Source organism: Halichondria panicea, chromosome 4 (genome assembly GCF_963675165.1).
Source record: "Halichondria panicea chromosome 4, odHalPani1.1, whole genome shotgun sequence".
NCBI classification, from domain to species: Eukaryota; Metazoa; Porifera; class Demospongiae; order Suberitida; family Halichondriidae; genus Halichondria; species Halichondria panicea.
This window is the reverse complement of record NC_087380.1, coordinates 3,292,160-3,308,209: the sequence shown is the minus strand read 5'-3', so window position 1 is coordinate 3,308,209 and position 16,050 is coordinate 3,292,160. Positions and strand designations below refer to the sequence as shown.

The 16,050-nt window shown below is 42.2% G+C and overlaps 1 protein-coding gene and 1 long non-coding RNA gene across 3 annotated transcripts; one reads left to right on the top strand and one right to left on the bottom strand.

Moving 5' to 3' along the window:
- Positions 1-161: 161 nt before the first annotated feature.
- On the top strand, positions 162-10,003 carry LOC135335356 (nardilysin-like). 2 transcript variants are annotated; one of them, XM_064530824.1, is made up of 33 exons: positions 162-299; positions 349-577; positions 799-880; positions 1,177-1,277; positions 1,429-1,481; positions 1,638-1,711; positions 1,933-2,151; positions 2,347-2,404; positions 2,529-2,562; positions 2,620-2,729; positions 2,925-3,002; positions 3,053-3,146; positions 3,474-3,500; positions 3,707-3,765; positions 3,937-4,036; positions 4,316-4,499; positions 4,629-4,661; positions 4,710-4,804; positions 4,914-4,986; positions 5,052-5,100; positions 5,261-5,411; positions 5,650-5,721; positions 5,788-5,843; positions 5,924-6,014; positions 6,108-6,176; positions 6,257-6,331; positions 6,957-7,061; positions 7,136-7,183; positions 7,353-7,405; positions 7,642-7,725; positions 7,953-8,043; positions 8,341-8,553; positions 9,571-10,003. In XM_064530824.1, the coding sequence occupies exons 1-33, from the start codon at positions 247-249 to the stop codon at positions 9,868-9,870; spliced, it is 3,213 nt and encodes a 1,070-aa protein (XP_064386894.1). In that variant the 5' UTR covers positions 162-246; the 3' UTR covers positions 9,871-10,003. The 2 variants fall into 2 exon arrangements, with proteins under 2 accessions (XP_064386894.1, XP_064386893.1); XM_064530823.1 differs by having other exon boundaries at positions 349-583.
- On the bottom strand, positions 9,947-11,798 carry LOC135335366 (uncharacterized). The gene is made up of 3 exons (XR_010394488.1): positions 11,510-11,798; positions 10,935-11,029; positions 9,947-10,661 (listed from the first exon to the last, which is right to left on the bottom strand). It is a non-coding gene; the product is annotated as an uncharacterized LOC135335366 (long non-coding RNA).
- Positions 11,799-16,050: the final 4,252 nt, after the last annotated feature.

Here is a 16,050-nt window from a genome sequence, read left to right as displayed (position 1 = left end):
AGATCTACAAGTCGAGCTCTACTATCTATTACTCTATGAGGAAAGTCTAATACCTGTAGCTAGCTAGCTAGCTAGTGCTAGTACAGTACAGCATAGATAGTTGAGTACAGTGCTAGTGAGAGAAACATGTTATTGTGGTGTTCTGCTCCGATAATTAGGTCGTTACAGGAACACACAATAAACAAACAGGCAGCATGGCAAACCTGCTGCCTCAGCAGTTTATTCTGAAGATCAAGAAGATCGAGAATGGACTCTTCACCAGCTGTGGAAAAGTCACCGTTTGACAAGAAAGAGTATAAGTACGTTGCACAGCATAAAATATTCTAAGCCACCCTTTCATTTATATAGAGCAATTACTTTGGATAATGGCATACGTGCTCTACTGATAACGGACAACAGGACCAGCTCTCGTGGTCCCAAACGGAAAAAGTCAGAGATTCATGACTCTGACGCTGAACCAGAGGAAGACTCAGAGGACGAGGACGAGGACGATAGTGACGAGGAGAGTGAGGGTGGTGAGGGTGTGGATGGTGGGGAGACTGAGAGGAGGAGTGCTGATCAGGGGAAGTCCCTACGAGTTAGAGTAAGCTTGTAAATTGGATGCTTTCCCCTTGTGTATCTTGTGTTTACCTTTACACGTTCGACAGTAGAGATACTCAGATAGTGATACTCAGATAGTGCGTCGTAGTGGCTCAGCTAGCACTATGCTGGCATTGCAGGAGACATAATAATAATATTGTAGGCTTGTTGTGTACGTGTACACACAGGTAACATGTATTAATTTGGGGGGATTTACAGTCGGCTTGTGGAGTATGCATCAGGACTGGTAGCTACTGTGACCCTCCCCAAGTGCAAGGCCTTGCTCATCTCCTGGAACACAGTGAGTCCATTGTGTTACTGTTCTTATATATCCATTAATAAATTTGCTGCGTGCCTGTACATGTGCATGTTTGAGAAATACGCGTACGGCTCCCCCACGGTGTGAAGACAAATGATTGAGTAACCACGGACACGACGCTTACATGTATATGTTCTACATGTACAACTGTTAATCATTCTCGCTTCTTTCAATGTACATGTACTACATGTACGTACTATAATTAGTTTGGTGAGACCATTCGTATGTGTTCGATCGTGTTAACGGCTATGTTTTATTGCCTGTGTTTGATTGTGCAGTGGTGTTCATGGGCAGTGAGAAGTACCCCGGGGAGAACACTTTTGATGCCTTCACCAGCAAGCACGGTGGATTCGACAATGCCTCAACAGACTATGAAAAAGTACGTACTTGTCACATGGAGTGATTACTGTATGGCTCTCAAGAGTTCCAACAACGTGCAATACATGTACTTGTAGTCAGTAGACTCGTTTAAGAGAATTAAGTGCTTAATAATTATTATCTTAATCCACAATCCACGTTCTCTTGTACAGACAGTATTCCAGTTCTCGGTTCACCCTCAGTACTTCCAGGAGGGCTTGGACATGTGAGCTCAGCATGACGTATACAGTGTCTGCTTGTGTTACTAGTCAGTTTAGTGTGAATGCAGCTAGCTGATTGATTTAGCTATCTACTATAATTATTATAGAGAATAAGTGTGTTTCTTACATATATCTTGTTACTGTTTTTCCCTCTGCTCTAGGTTTGCCCATTTCTTTGCGTCCCCCAGTCTACTCAAGCAAAGTCTGGACAGAGAGATAGAGGCAGTGGACAATGGTCAGTAGTGCACTTGTCTGAGTCACCACGGCAGGTCACCCTCTAGTACATACACGGTCAGGTTAACAGGCCACAAAGTCTCCATAGCATGTGTTTCCATCTGTGTTAGTAGGCCACTTCTTTATTACCATGTTGGTCTGCCCATGGGTGACCTTTCATCACTGTATACATGTACAAGCCTTCTGTCAGATTACATGTATGTTAAACCCTCCCCTGTGCAGAGTTCCAGACAGCTGTACAGAACGACGGTGATCGTTTGGAGCGCCTCATAGCCAGTGTTGCTCGACCCGGACATTCGTTCACCAACTTTGTGTGGGGCAACAGAGACTCCCTCAAGAAGCAGCCTCGTAAGAATGGAGTGGATCTGCACAAGGCTCTCAACACCTACTATAAGAGACACTACTCCTCTCACTACATGACAGTGGTCGTCATGTCTTGTTGTGAGTAGACAGTAATTGTACTAATCGATGAATAAAATAACTAGTCTAATGTTGTACATGAACGTACCGTACCTCCTATGGATTGTTCTGTGTTCGACTAGCGTACCTTACGTACTTACATGTACATGTTGTGCATGTACATTGTAATTAATACGTTATTTTTTAACCATTATCTATTTTATTATCTTTATTCAGATCCTCTGGACACTCTGGAGCAATGGACTAGGCAGTCATTCTCAGCCGTCCCTCACAAGTATGTATGACTGTTAGCTGACCAGCTCAGCTACATGTAGGTTTTTTTTTATAGCTAGCTTAGCTAAAACAACATTCTGCATTGTGTGTATACGTACATGTACCTCTTATATTGTACTCTGTAGTGGACTGGAAGTACCTCTGATGTCGGACAATAAGGTACGTAAATGATTCAATTGGCATTTACTAAAATCAAGCAATTAATTCTTTTCCCAGGATGTGTTTGATGAGGCCACATTCGCTCGTCTCTATAAGGTGATCCCGGTGAAGGATACTCACAAACTCAGGCTCACTTGGGCACTACCACCATTGATGGAGCACTACGGGTTAGTCACCTACAACCTAGCAGATGATACCCCTGCCTAATAAAAGCAAATACAGCATTCTTACAATGCGTTAATGCATTGATGACTACATGTAATGTACGTATACATGTACTTCATGTAACTAACTAACAGAAAAATCATGTATTGTACTTATACGTATTGATTAACTGTTCTTAACGAAATGTTTAAATGTAGGAGCAAGCCAGTGGAATATTTGTCCTGGTTGCTAGGACACGAGGGAGAGGGAAGTGTGTATGCTGAGCTCAAGAAAAGGTATCACGCACACTCAATCTGCACATGATTAGTACTAGCCCCTCCCACAGGAACCTGGCCACTGCCCTAGTGGCTGGTAACAGTGGCTCAGGATACGAGTGGAACACTGCCTTCAGTCTATTCACCTGTGACATCACCCTCACTGTGAGTCTGTTGGGATGGGCACTTGTTATCATTTTCTACGTAGTAGCATAATTATAAGCCTGTAATACATCTAGGTTCATACATGTACGCCCTATAAAGTCTCCATAGTGTAGCATATGACTGTATTTCAACCTGTGTTAGCAGGCTACTTCTATGTTGCACCCACTGTGTTGGTGTGCCCTTTATAGACTGTATTGTTTTCTACTGTGATGATCACACAATAGTTCTAAAATCCTACCACTCAACTTTCCACTGGTATTTTCACAATGTACTTCCCGTACAAAGTTTACGATATAATTATACTGACGCATACACACACACAATCAGGATCAAGGATTGGAATCTATCTTCCTGGTGAGTCCTACATTTGTAAGCATTGAGTAAGGTCAGGTGTTATTATGCAAGTTTAAGGGTGGTGGTGTCTGTAGGGCTAGGGTGGGGCAGTGGGTCCAAAAGTCAACTGGACTACATATCAGTAGTACAGTAGTACATGTATCTGCTGGCATTGTTGCACGTGCACAAGTGTATATATAACAGACTTTGATTTGCTCTGTGTGCAGTGTATCACGCTGGTGTTCCAGTACATAAAGATGCTCACGGAAGTTGGCCCACAGGAAAGGTACATGTCATGATGTGTGTAGGTACAGTACGTGTCGTGTGCGCTGTCAATAGTAGCAGGATAGTAGTGATAGTTCAATACGTAGCACTAATGACTACAGTCTAGTACTCCACCACTACAGTTGTTTACTGCTCATGCATTCACTGTCTCTGATCAACTGTTGCCTTGCAGGGTGTTTCGTGAGATTCAGGGGATTTCCAAGAATGAATTTGACTTTAGAGAGGAGCAGGAGCCCATCGACTTTGTGGAGGCTCTCTGTGAGAGCATGGAGGTGTGTTGGGCCAGAAGCCATCATTTAGCGCACAATTAATGGTTTTGTTTCTCGCAATTTTCTATTGGGATCTCGGATCAGATTATGTGCTTAGCAACTTAGCTCACTTATCATATTTACGGTTACTTGCGTTTAGTCCTATTGTGGGTCTAGCTTTGAACAGCCATTTATTTCTGGCATTCTTCTACAGATTTACATGTATCGATCTACATGTAGAAAGCTGGAAGAGCTAAATCAAGTGATGTGTCAAATGTTTAATGTCCCTGTCCTCTCGTACAGTTGTATCCAGTGGAGCACTACCTGACTGGTGACTACCTACTCTATGAGTATGAGCCAGCCACCATCACCACCGTCCTATCCCACTTCACACCTGACAGAGTCAACATCATCACACTGTCTCCCACCTACACTGCTCAGTGTCGGCTTAAGGAGAGGTGGTTTGGGACACGCTACTGTGTCGAGGGTGAGGGTGTGGTGTGGGTGTGTCGAGGGTTAGAATGAGTAGTATGGAGTGGTATGGGTGTGAGGAGGGTGTGGTGTGAGGGTATAGTCAAATCACTGGTATGCTTCTAGTAGTATGTATTTTATGCAGACATTCCTGCTGACTGGAAGACAAAGTGGCAAAGTAAGATATGTTATCTAGTTTGGCATTAATTCACTACTTGTATTCTAGATCTAGAGCTCCATCCAGACCTGCACCTGCCTAGTCCTAACTTGTTCATTGCCACTGACTTCTCAACCGGAGACCCCGGCTCCCCACCCACAAAGGTCAAATAGATTAATTATCCATTAATGCCACACAGTGACACAGAGCAGTAGTGTTGCTACAAGTACGAGCGTCTGTATTACTTTGTATCATCTGTGTGTGTGTGTGCAGTATCCTGTGGTGATCAAAGAGTGCCCCAAGTACAAACTCTGGTACAAGAAAGGTGTTGAGGATTGCCCTTTAGGTGAGTGTGCGTGCATGATTGATCCCCTGAACCCTGAACCCTGTGTCCACTGTCACACAACACAGCCTGGGTATGCCTGATCTTCAAGACTCCTCTCTCTATTCAGAGTGAAAAGTGAGTACACACATGTACACACAACACGTATTTCCTATGGCTGTGTGTGGTCAAAACAATGCTTACGTAATTACCTAGTTTCGTGTTTACATGTACAATGTAGCAGCTGTAGACACTGGGTCATTCTTAAATTATGGAAACCATCTCTTCCTGGCCCCAGTTCCAACCTGATGCATATCTTCCTCAACATCTATGGTCGCAACATGACAGCAGTGGCGTACAATGCTTCAGTGGCCCAGTTGGAGCACTCCCTGGAGGTCTTCAACTCTGGAGTGGCTCTCACAATCAACGGATTCAACCACAAGATGGGTGTGAGTGGCACGAGGGTGGGGTTGTCTAGTGTGACACTCCTTTCAGTCTAATAGTTGCCTGAAGACTGTCAAACTCATATGTACATGTAGCTATATCCTCAGCTAATACTGATACACTAATTGTAGCCCCCGAAGGCCAACTACATGATTGTACATGTAAACCTGTATCACCTACAAGTACGATTATTCTAAACCTGTTCACATGAGGGTAGTTCAATACTGACATAGTCCTTTGCAGCTGCTGTTTCAAGAGCTGGTCAAATATCTGGCTGACTTTGCGACTGATGAGGAAACCTTTAAGACAGCCAAGGTGCGTGGTTGGTTTCCAGTTACTAAAATCAGATCTTACTACCGTTTATTTTGCATTCCCTTGCAGGAGCAAAGAAGGAAGAGCCTGAAAAACCAGCTACTCAAACCAAAGAAACTCTGCAAGTGAGTGAAGTACACATGGGTTTTATATCGTGGAAATTTCGATTCGAAAACTTAATGTAGTTACGTGTATCATTTGACAGGATAAATCGCCTGAAGGTGTTGGAGTACTGCCACTGGACAACACAGGAGAAGCTCGATGCATTAGACCACCTCACACTAGCAGCACTCATGGTAAAGGAGGGCAATGTCCTCGTGTTAAGTGGTTGTGCCATACTGTATATTTGTTCCGTACTCTACTACATATACATTTGTTGCCTAATTCAGGAGTTTGTGGATCAGTTTAAGCGCCAACTTTTTGTGGAGGCTCTTGTTCAGGGGAACATCACCCCCAAGGTCAGTGTGGTCACTGTCAACCTTACAGGCATATTCATTACTCGGTCCACAACTTACCTAAAATTCATTTGTGTGTGTAGGAGGCGTTGTCGATGATGACCTTCTTGACTGAGCACATAGACTATGATCCACTACCCAGTGATGTGCAGGCAAAGGTGAGCTACTCTGAATTGTACATGTAATTCATTACTGACACTGTATGTATGCAATAGATACATGTATAGCGTAAGACCAAGTTGTTTGTAATGCAATATACATGTACATGTACAAGCCCGAGGACGAGCTGCCTGTATACCTTAATTAAGGTGACATATTTTCACAGGTAGATTTGTTTGCGTTTTTACAGTTTTGTACATTTTGCTAGTATAATTTTTTGCGAAATGTCAATCTGGATACATTAAACAAGAGGGCAGCCATTTATTTGCGAGTACTAATTTTTGCGATTTTACTCTCATTCGCAGAAATAGCACACGCGAAAATATGTCACCTTAAGGTACTACATAGGGATTCTAATGCTACATGTATGTGTTTTATATAACGACGACCCCTTACCAAATCATGCCTGAGGCTACGAGACTGTTAAATAATAAAAATTGAACACGGGAGAGACTGTATGACTTTATTACATGCTTGTTTGACAACATAATAGTAGCTCATTGTTTGTTCCGCCAATCAACTCATATTATGTACAATTTACACTCACACGTACAGCATCTTTTAATACACCTCCCGGGCCCCACACACACACACACACACACACACACACACACACACACACAGATCAAACCTCGTACAATGCAGTTACCATCTAATACCAACGTCTGTTATCGCCTTGACAACAAGAACACCAATTCAACTTGCACTGTCCTCACTGACTACTACCAGGTACCACACTATGACTAAACTATAGTACTCATATTAGTCACCCCCCCTCCCCCTCCCCCCACTCCACCACACAGTGCTGCCAAAGAACCACGAGAGATGCAGCCATCTTAGAGCTCTTGTCTGTGAGTCACCTTCATTGTAGTACAGGAAACCTGCCAGTGCTAATGGCTAATGGCTTTATAACAATGCATGCTTGATAATTGCTAGGAATATAATGTTTTGCTCATTTGGCCAATTCAACCCCAGCAATTGTTTAGTTGCTTTACACTCTCTGCCTCAATTTGCGTACAGGAATGTATGAATGAGCCTTGCTTCAACGAGCTGAGAACCAAGCAACAGTTAGGGTAAGGGAATCACGTACATTGTACCTGTACGTTATTGGTGTAAGAACCACGGTGGCTCCGGAGGTTAGAGCCACCCTACATACACGTGTATATTTATATTTATTCACCGTAACTTTCAGCACTGTATTACTAGTCATAGCCCCCGTCTTTGTCAAACCATCTTCCTACATCACTGTATGCATCCCTTACTACCGACCCATACATTCAAGTATGACTTCTCTCCACCACCATTGCAGATACGAGGTGAGGATTGAGGAGCACAACACACACGGAGTGTTAGGACTCTCACTCACACTCGTCACTCACGCCACCAAGTTCAGGTGAGTGGATGGGTGGGGGTTTCCCCTCCTCTGGCAGATGCACCGCTTCCCTCTGCACATGTAGTTCATAACTATTATACGTAGTGGTCAACATTCACGACCACTCTAGGACAAGACATCTGTAGCATTAATTGGAGTACTAGGTTGCTTTTAAGTTTAAACAAAGAGGTCACATGTTTATATGACTGAAAGACATGATTAATGTGCTTTTCCCCCTCTCCGTACAGTGATGACTATGCGAGTGGGTGTATGAACAAGTTTGTACACGACTTCCACAGTGAGCTCACTGCCTGGACACCCAAGCAGTTCCAAGACCAGGTACTCACACATACAATATACATGTGTGGGATGGATTGCAACAGTCTCCCTTGCAATCAGCCCATTACAATTTCAACATACACAGGGATATGCCCACACTGGTCGGTGGTGGTTGGTACTAACCACCTCTAGACACAAAAATTAACCACCTTTTAGGCCTACATGTATATAAAAGAGGCAAATGTTTGAGATGGATAGCCGCCTCTTCTGGGCACAGCACTGCAAGAGTGTATTTTGGGGTTGCATGTCCTTGTTACATCTTACTCTGGTAATTTTCACCCCCCCTCCACTTCCCAGGTGGACTCTCTGATCCAGGAGAAGCGAGAGCCTGATATCTCACTGGAGGATGAGGTGCTGAGGAACTGGACAGAGGTGCTCCTCTGTGACTATGACTACGATATCCTGGAGCGTCTGGCGACTGAGCTGGAGAGTGTGAGTCAGAAAGAGGTGCTCGACTGGCTGCACAGGTACACTCACCCGGGGAGACACTACAGGAAGCTCAGTGTCAAGGTGAGATAAGGAGAACCTCCATTGCCAAACAATGTCATACGTATAATTATACAGCCTCGCCCACTTTCACTCCATCTTGGTCAAGAGGCTAGTGCAGCCACAATGGGGGCTAGAACCCCTTGACCTTAGCTAGTTAAGGTCACTAATTGACACACTTGCAGATTACTTCAAGCCTTTAGTGTCTGTAAGTTTTATTTTGTAGGGGGATTACATTTTATTTTTGCAAATTTTGCTCAGAAGCAGAGATATTGTACAAGCACAAGTCAGTGCTCTTGTACTAGCCTCGATATCATGAGCGGCGTGTTTTCGAGACTTGTATCTCTGTTTCTGAGCAAAAATAAAATTATAGCGTTCAGACACTAAAAGTAGCTAGAAGTAATCTGCGAACGAAGAGAAATCCATTTATTAGCAAAGGTCAAGTGATTTCACCCTCCTCTGATGCAGCCCTTGATACTTGTACTTGGTTAAGGACACATGTATATATATACAGTAGACGCTCAGTATTTTGGCTCTCTGAACCACCTTCAATATACCGGCCATTTGGTTTAGATGTTACTGCACAAAACTCGCCCTGAAATGCGGCCACTTACTATTCCGTTACACTGGCCAGTACTGGCTGCCCCAAACTATGTTTTCAATGTAATTTTATACGTTTATTACGGCCGGATATGACATTTTGGGTGTGGTTTGGCAGATTACTCATAAATAGAGAGCATATATATAATGATTCATTATCCTCGAGACAGAACCGCAAAATTAGTCATTAGATTCGAGGTATGGTCGTTTTTTTAGCCGCAGCTATTTTCTGAAATGCAGCCACCTCGCTATACCGGCCAAGCTGCATACTGTTTACAGTTTACTGTATACATGTATATGCTCTTTAGTAGCACCTCTCCCCTCAAAATACAGCCTCTACATTAATTATTAATGGCTTCATGATACCTGGAGTAAATGCTCCTGTGCTACCCGCAGGGGTACAATTACAGTGATATGTGATCACATGATCCCTCTCTGTAGGTGGTGTCTGGTTGCAAGCGTTCCCAAGTCTCCAGAGCCAACTCAAGCGAAGAGGTCACGAGATCGAAAGCATCGACCCCAACAGCCATGCTCCCTAATATTTGCCTCCAATGCAGTACAGAATATTTAAACCTTGCATCTGGCGAATCATCCGTTGACCCTCCAACCACTGAGGGCATTCGGGCGGCCCTTGTGAGAGTGTGTGAGGATGCACCCTGTGATGGGTGTGAGGGTGTGGAGAGCTTTAAGGCCGGTCTGTTTGTACATCCATCACAGTCTCATGATCAACTGACTATATAGCTAGCTCTTCTAGCTGACTAGCTCTTTAATTTTGCAAATTAATTAAGAAATTAACATATCCAATAATAATCATGTTCATAAAATTTTGTGCAGTATAAGTTGACCCAAAAATCGATGGTTGGATATTAATAAATTATCAAGATCAAATCGAAACAAATGTGAAACTTTGTCACAAATGTACACATAATAATTAGTGGAAAGCTGCATGGCAGTAATTAAATGACTCCTATAAATAAGTTTTGGTGATGAGATAATTAATGACTTGGCTATATTGTGAAATTGCACAAATATAAGGGTTTGTTTATATACTTGACTGGTCGGGAATAAAAATAAACAGCCAATTACTCCGTTATACACAAATAACACCTAAGCTAAAAGACCTGTTAAAATCAGGCATGAGTTCAATTCACGACAATTGTCCATCACATGACCTCACTCTTCGACTCCATTGGCTGCCACCATGGCAACAGTGCTTGATGTACAAGATTGGGTGGTGAGACTACTACTGACCGATGACGCGGACACCAGACCACTAGCAATCAAAGCAGCTTGGCCTACCAGACTGTCAGTCAACAATCGTTCCGGAGAGAGGGACTTGTGGGAAAAGCCATTAGTAGACTCTGTGAGGGAGCGTCTTGGTGAGAGTGTCTCGCTGGGTATATCCTCCTGACTGATTGTGAGGGGAGTGTGCAGGTCAGTATCATCAGGCCATGCAATATACTGCCCACTCCAGAGTCACCAGCCTCTGACTCGGGAGCCAAACCAGACTGACTCTTGCTGGCGTAGAATGTCTGTGAGGGGGTGGGTGGTGGTAATATACCTCCTTTTGTGAAACACACAAATGTACAGTGTACGTGCATTGATTAGCATACAATGTACTTGGAGCTGCTAAAAATTAATATCATACTTGGTAAACTATGTACTGGAACTGGATTTTAAGCAGCATGTCGTATAATTTATAGTTGGATAATAAGATATTTATGGCCAATTCATATATTATAATACAGTATTCAACCGTATTAGCTAAGAGGTTGGTTTATCAATTATTGTATATATACACTCACCAGCTTCTTGTGCAGCTGTGTGCGGATGTACGGGAGGTCCAGACTGGAGTAGGGAGGGGTCAGCCCTATCACAATCACCAGGTACAAAAATACGCCTGAGTATAATTATACACAATCGTATAATTATACTGTATTAATTAAGCACACATAATTATGATTGTATACATGTACAGGCCTTGAAAAGAATGAAAGGCCAGATGGCACACTAGCACTATTAATACCAAACACACAGACCAAGTGTTAGAATACAACTTCATAAGTATACGCAGCACATCACATGTACGAATAAGAACAAGCTCCTCCGCTAACAAAAATGATTACGTTATTGGTATACGAAGACTGAGTGAAAGGTCAAGGTTTTCCAATCGCTTCATATAACGCAGCAAGGCAGTCTTGCTGTGATACTTAAAAGCAAACAAAATTTCTAACCGTTCATCTATTACCAATTTTTGCATATGCTTAATTAAAGATTGATCATAAGTACATGTACCTACACTGATCATTTCCTTAATTAAGGTCCTAAGGTACAGCAAGCAAGGGAGAATAGTCTTTACTGTATTGTAATGTATACTTACTTTTAATAGGAATGCCACACGGAAGAAGATACAGTGGCGGATCCAGAGGGGGGTCCATGGGGTCCCTTGACCCCCCCCTTTTTGAAGTTAACTTTAAAAGGCTTAATGACACCAGCTAGCTATTTATCAGTTTTTGTAGCTATTGTAATTTGATTCAATGATTGTACCTGTTGTTTTGATGTATCAACTGCCAAAGGAGTGTTCAGGTTAGCCTAGGCTAGCTAGTTGACTGTTCGCGGCAGCTCTACGCAAGTCTATTATGGGACTTCCCCTGGCTGAGCATGGGATTTTCCCTAGTCACGTGTGACCGGAAGTGGGCGTAACCCTAAAAATTTCGCGCTTAATCAGATCTGCTATACAATGTGTTCGAGGCTCCCGGTCCCGTGGTTGTGCCATCAAGACCATCCCACCAATGGATTTGGTGTCGGCCGAGGCACACTTATGCCAAATGGACTAACAAGTATATTTTTCCTTTTGTATAATTTTTGTTTTTGTTTTTCTTGTTGTACTCTTTATTATTTTGTCTTGCCTAGATTAGTACCCTACATGAGTAACTTTTATTAAAAATTTCGCGCTGCGCGCGACTTTCATTACTTACGCTGGGCACTAGTTAGTTTGGACCCCCCCTTTCATTTTTCCTGGATCCGCCACTGAGATATCGACATTGGAAAAGCTGCAAGAGATAGACGGCTGGCTTGGTGTGCCAAAGATGGAAGTGCAAACGAAGTCCTCAAGTGATTCTAATATTACATTGTGTCCTTTGATAAGTCCTCTGATAATAACTTTTACCGATCATGAACCAACTACAAATGTATGTCTATATCATCATTATTTTTTTTATTTTAAAACAACCAATTTTTAATACATGGAAGTTGTACTATATAGAACTTAATTAAAGCAGTATCTCATTCTAATCCTTTTCATTATCCTGTGAATAGAGACCGTAGTCATTCCTTTATTGAGCTCAAAACTCTTCAGTCTTATCGTGGAAGTGTATTTTCAGTGTATTATTATTCCTGTCAGAAGTTACCAGGTCTAAGCAGACTTCTCAGCATTCTGACTATTTTAGCTTGTCTATTATGACTTCTAATATGACCTGTGCAAGATATCTTACCATGTTAGCCCTTTGATGAGAAGAAGACAAGCTTTGATTCACTGCCACAGCAGCTTCTCTTATTGGCGCCAATCTCGCGCGCAATGTATTCCTAAATAATGATTACATCACCGTAACACGCCTGGATTCAACCACGCCCATCGTTTCCAATCCCTTTCTCTTCCCTCAGAGGAGGTACGACATCCGCGTGTCAAAGGAAACGTTCTAGACACACATTCCTTAGGTCAAAGTTCGGAATGTGTGTGTTAAAGCATAGATTGAAGAGTTATGGTTAAAGACATGCGGATGACACGCGGATGTCGTACCTCCTCTGCTCTTCCCTTCATCTATGGTCGCACGTGATCCCGTTTCCAATCCTAGATCCTGTTGTTACTATAATTAGGTGGAAGCAAGTAAATAATAATAATAATTATATAGAATAATAAAATAATAAAATAATAAAACAAAGAACAGTGTATGTAAAATAGTGTGTACATGCATGAGGTGAACAGTTAGTTTGTTAGTTTTTACAAGCTGGCCTCTGCTATAACCAGGTCCACAGGTGACATCTTCATAGCGTGGCCTCTTGATGAACGAGAGCCACGTATGCATTGAATGGCGGACCTGAGCAGGCTGAAAGAGAGGGAGCATCTCAGCCAGTGCAGGGTGGTGCTGTAGGGTTGGTCCCATTTATCTGCTAGCCGGGAGGCCAGTCGTTTGTAGAAGTTTATAGCTTGTTTTGAAAAGCCGCCAGTCGCAGACATCACAATGGGGACGAAAGTAGCGTGCTCCACTTCTTTCACCCTTTGTCCGTATGCACGGATCTTTTCCCTCTCGTGCTTCCTGAAGCATTGGTCTAGGGTTGTGTTGCGATTTGAGGGAGCAAAAGGGTTGAAGACTCTGACGTCCATCAGCAGGGGGGTACACAGGGTGGTGCTTAGGGTGCTCCAGCACCCCCATCCAGACTCTGGTGCTCCAGCACCCTATCCAGACTCAGAGAAGCTCAAGTAGATAGTTCAACCATCACTGGCTGGCTAGAAGGAAGCTACACTTACTGCAGCTATCCGCTACAGCTTAATAGTGATAGTTACAATAACTTTATACCAGTTAGATATATCTAGCTAGCTAGCTAAGCTGGCCTAAAAAAATTACTTATCTTCGATCGTTACTGCAATATCCATGGGAACTAGTAAAGAGTGGGGAGGGGCTCAATAATAAGGCTAGGCAGCAGGAAGTGGTTTGCTGTATCAAACACATAGAACACTTGAGCTTGCCTCACAACATGCAGCACAACAAGGTTCTTGGATCCAGGTACATGAGGTACATGAATGTATAAGCCTACATGTATGTACAATAAAAATTAATTAATAAATGTTTGCAATGTAAACTACAAAGTCTCTTTTTCTCAACATCAAGGTACTGGTGGTCATACTTTGTACGCTGCCTGTCACCTCCTGGTAAGCTGATCAATCTTTTAGTGGCCTGAAAAGAAAAGAATCAAGACTGTCGTCAGATCAAGCAAAGGAACAAACGTTTATCATCACTTACACTTCTACATTTAGAGAGCAGTGCAGGATTGGCTATTTATACTATTTATACTTTAGGATGTTATACACATAGAGGTTTTACATGGTTCTATACACATTATACACATGTTATATTGCATAGAGTGATGTATAAAGTCACAAATTACCACCATAATCTAGTATAATAAGTATAATGTGAATCAGTTTCGTGCATTGTCTTATACTATTTCAGTTATGATGTCATTGTTTTGATAGTCAGTATTCTTTCAATACCAGTATAATGTGCATAACATGCATAATTATACCACGTTATACACATGTTATACACAGTGTTATACACATGTTAGACATTATACAGTATAAAGTCAACGTGTATAATGTCACACTTATGCACAACTGTGCCAGTGTATATAATGTGCATAACACCTATATTATAATCCCTTACCCTAACTCTAACCCCTTTACCCTAACCCTTTACCCTAACCTTACCCACCTAACCCCTAACACTAACCCTAATTTACCCTAACTCTAACCCTTTACCCTAACCCTAACCCCTTTACCCTAACTCTATATAACCCCTTTACCCTAACCCCTTTATACCCTAACTCTAACCCCTTTACCCTAACTCAAACCCTTTACCCTAACTCTAACCCTTTACCCTAACTCTAACCCCTTTACCCTAACTCTAACCCCTTTACCTTTACCCTAACTCTAACCCCTTTACCCTAACTCTAATCTCTTACCCTAACCCTTTACCCTGACCCTGACCCCCTAGCCTGTTACCCTATATAACCCCATAACTTTATGCCCTATAACCCTATCCCTAACCCTTTACCTTACCCATACCGTTACCTAACCTCTTATATAGCTATAGTGCGCATATATACACTGTAAAAATGATGTGTGGTTTTGACGCAGAGTGCGTGGCTATTGTGGCAAACGTGCGTTTTTTCATGCGATTTTCCTGATAATTGCCACAATAGTCACGCACTTGCGTCAAAACCACACACCATTTTTTACATGCAGTGTACCCTTATAACCGCCCATAATCCCGAAATTATGCACATTATATGCGTAATATACATACACAATTAAGTGTACCTGTAGCCAAACTCTATATCCGTAACACCAACACATCCCAACTTGGATCTCACAAATTTGACATTATGCATATTATGCATATTATACACAATTAAAATAATTATTTGACATTATGCACACATTATGCAGCTCAATTATACATCAAATATAAAATTTGACGTTATGCATATTATGCATAATATACACCACTTACTAAAATGTGACATTATGCACAATATGCATAACAATTATACATCAAGTATAAAATGCATAATGTCATAATTATTACATCACTTGTATGAATGTGACATTATGCACATTATACATTTTTATATCAACATTATATGTTACATGTATAATGTGGGGATGTTATGCAATTATACATATAATGTCATGCTAATGTCAGTATAACATGCATAAATAACCAATCCTGCACACTTATGTACATTTACACAGAGACTAGACTAGACATGATTGCATTGACATTTGACATACCTTAAGAAGAGTTGGCTAGAGTTTGCCATCCCAGGCGAATTGAGCTTCTGGTCATAAACATTCTTGACTTGCTGATGGCACTGTAGCTGTAGTAGCTAGCTGTATATTATACTGTCAGTACTTTTAATTTAGTACTACTGTCAGTACTGTGCACCATCTAGAAAACAGTGGGCGTCGCCGACAAAAGGGGGCGTGGTTTATATTTTGCGGCTCGCTTCGCGCGCAGTGAGCACCCTCATTGATAGCCTCGAGACCAGGCCGATTAAAATACATATTTTAATCGGCCTGGATTCGAGGCTACCTCATTGACTGAATCCTAGGATCGCCCCTGATCAGGGTTCTCTCCC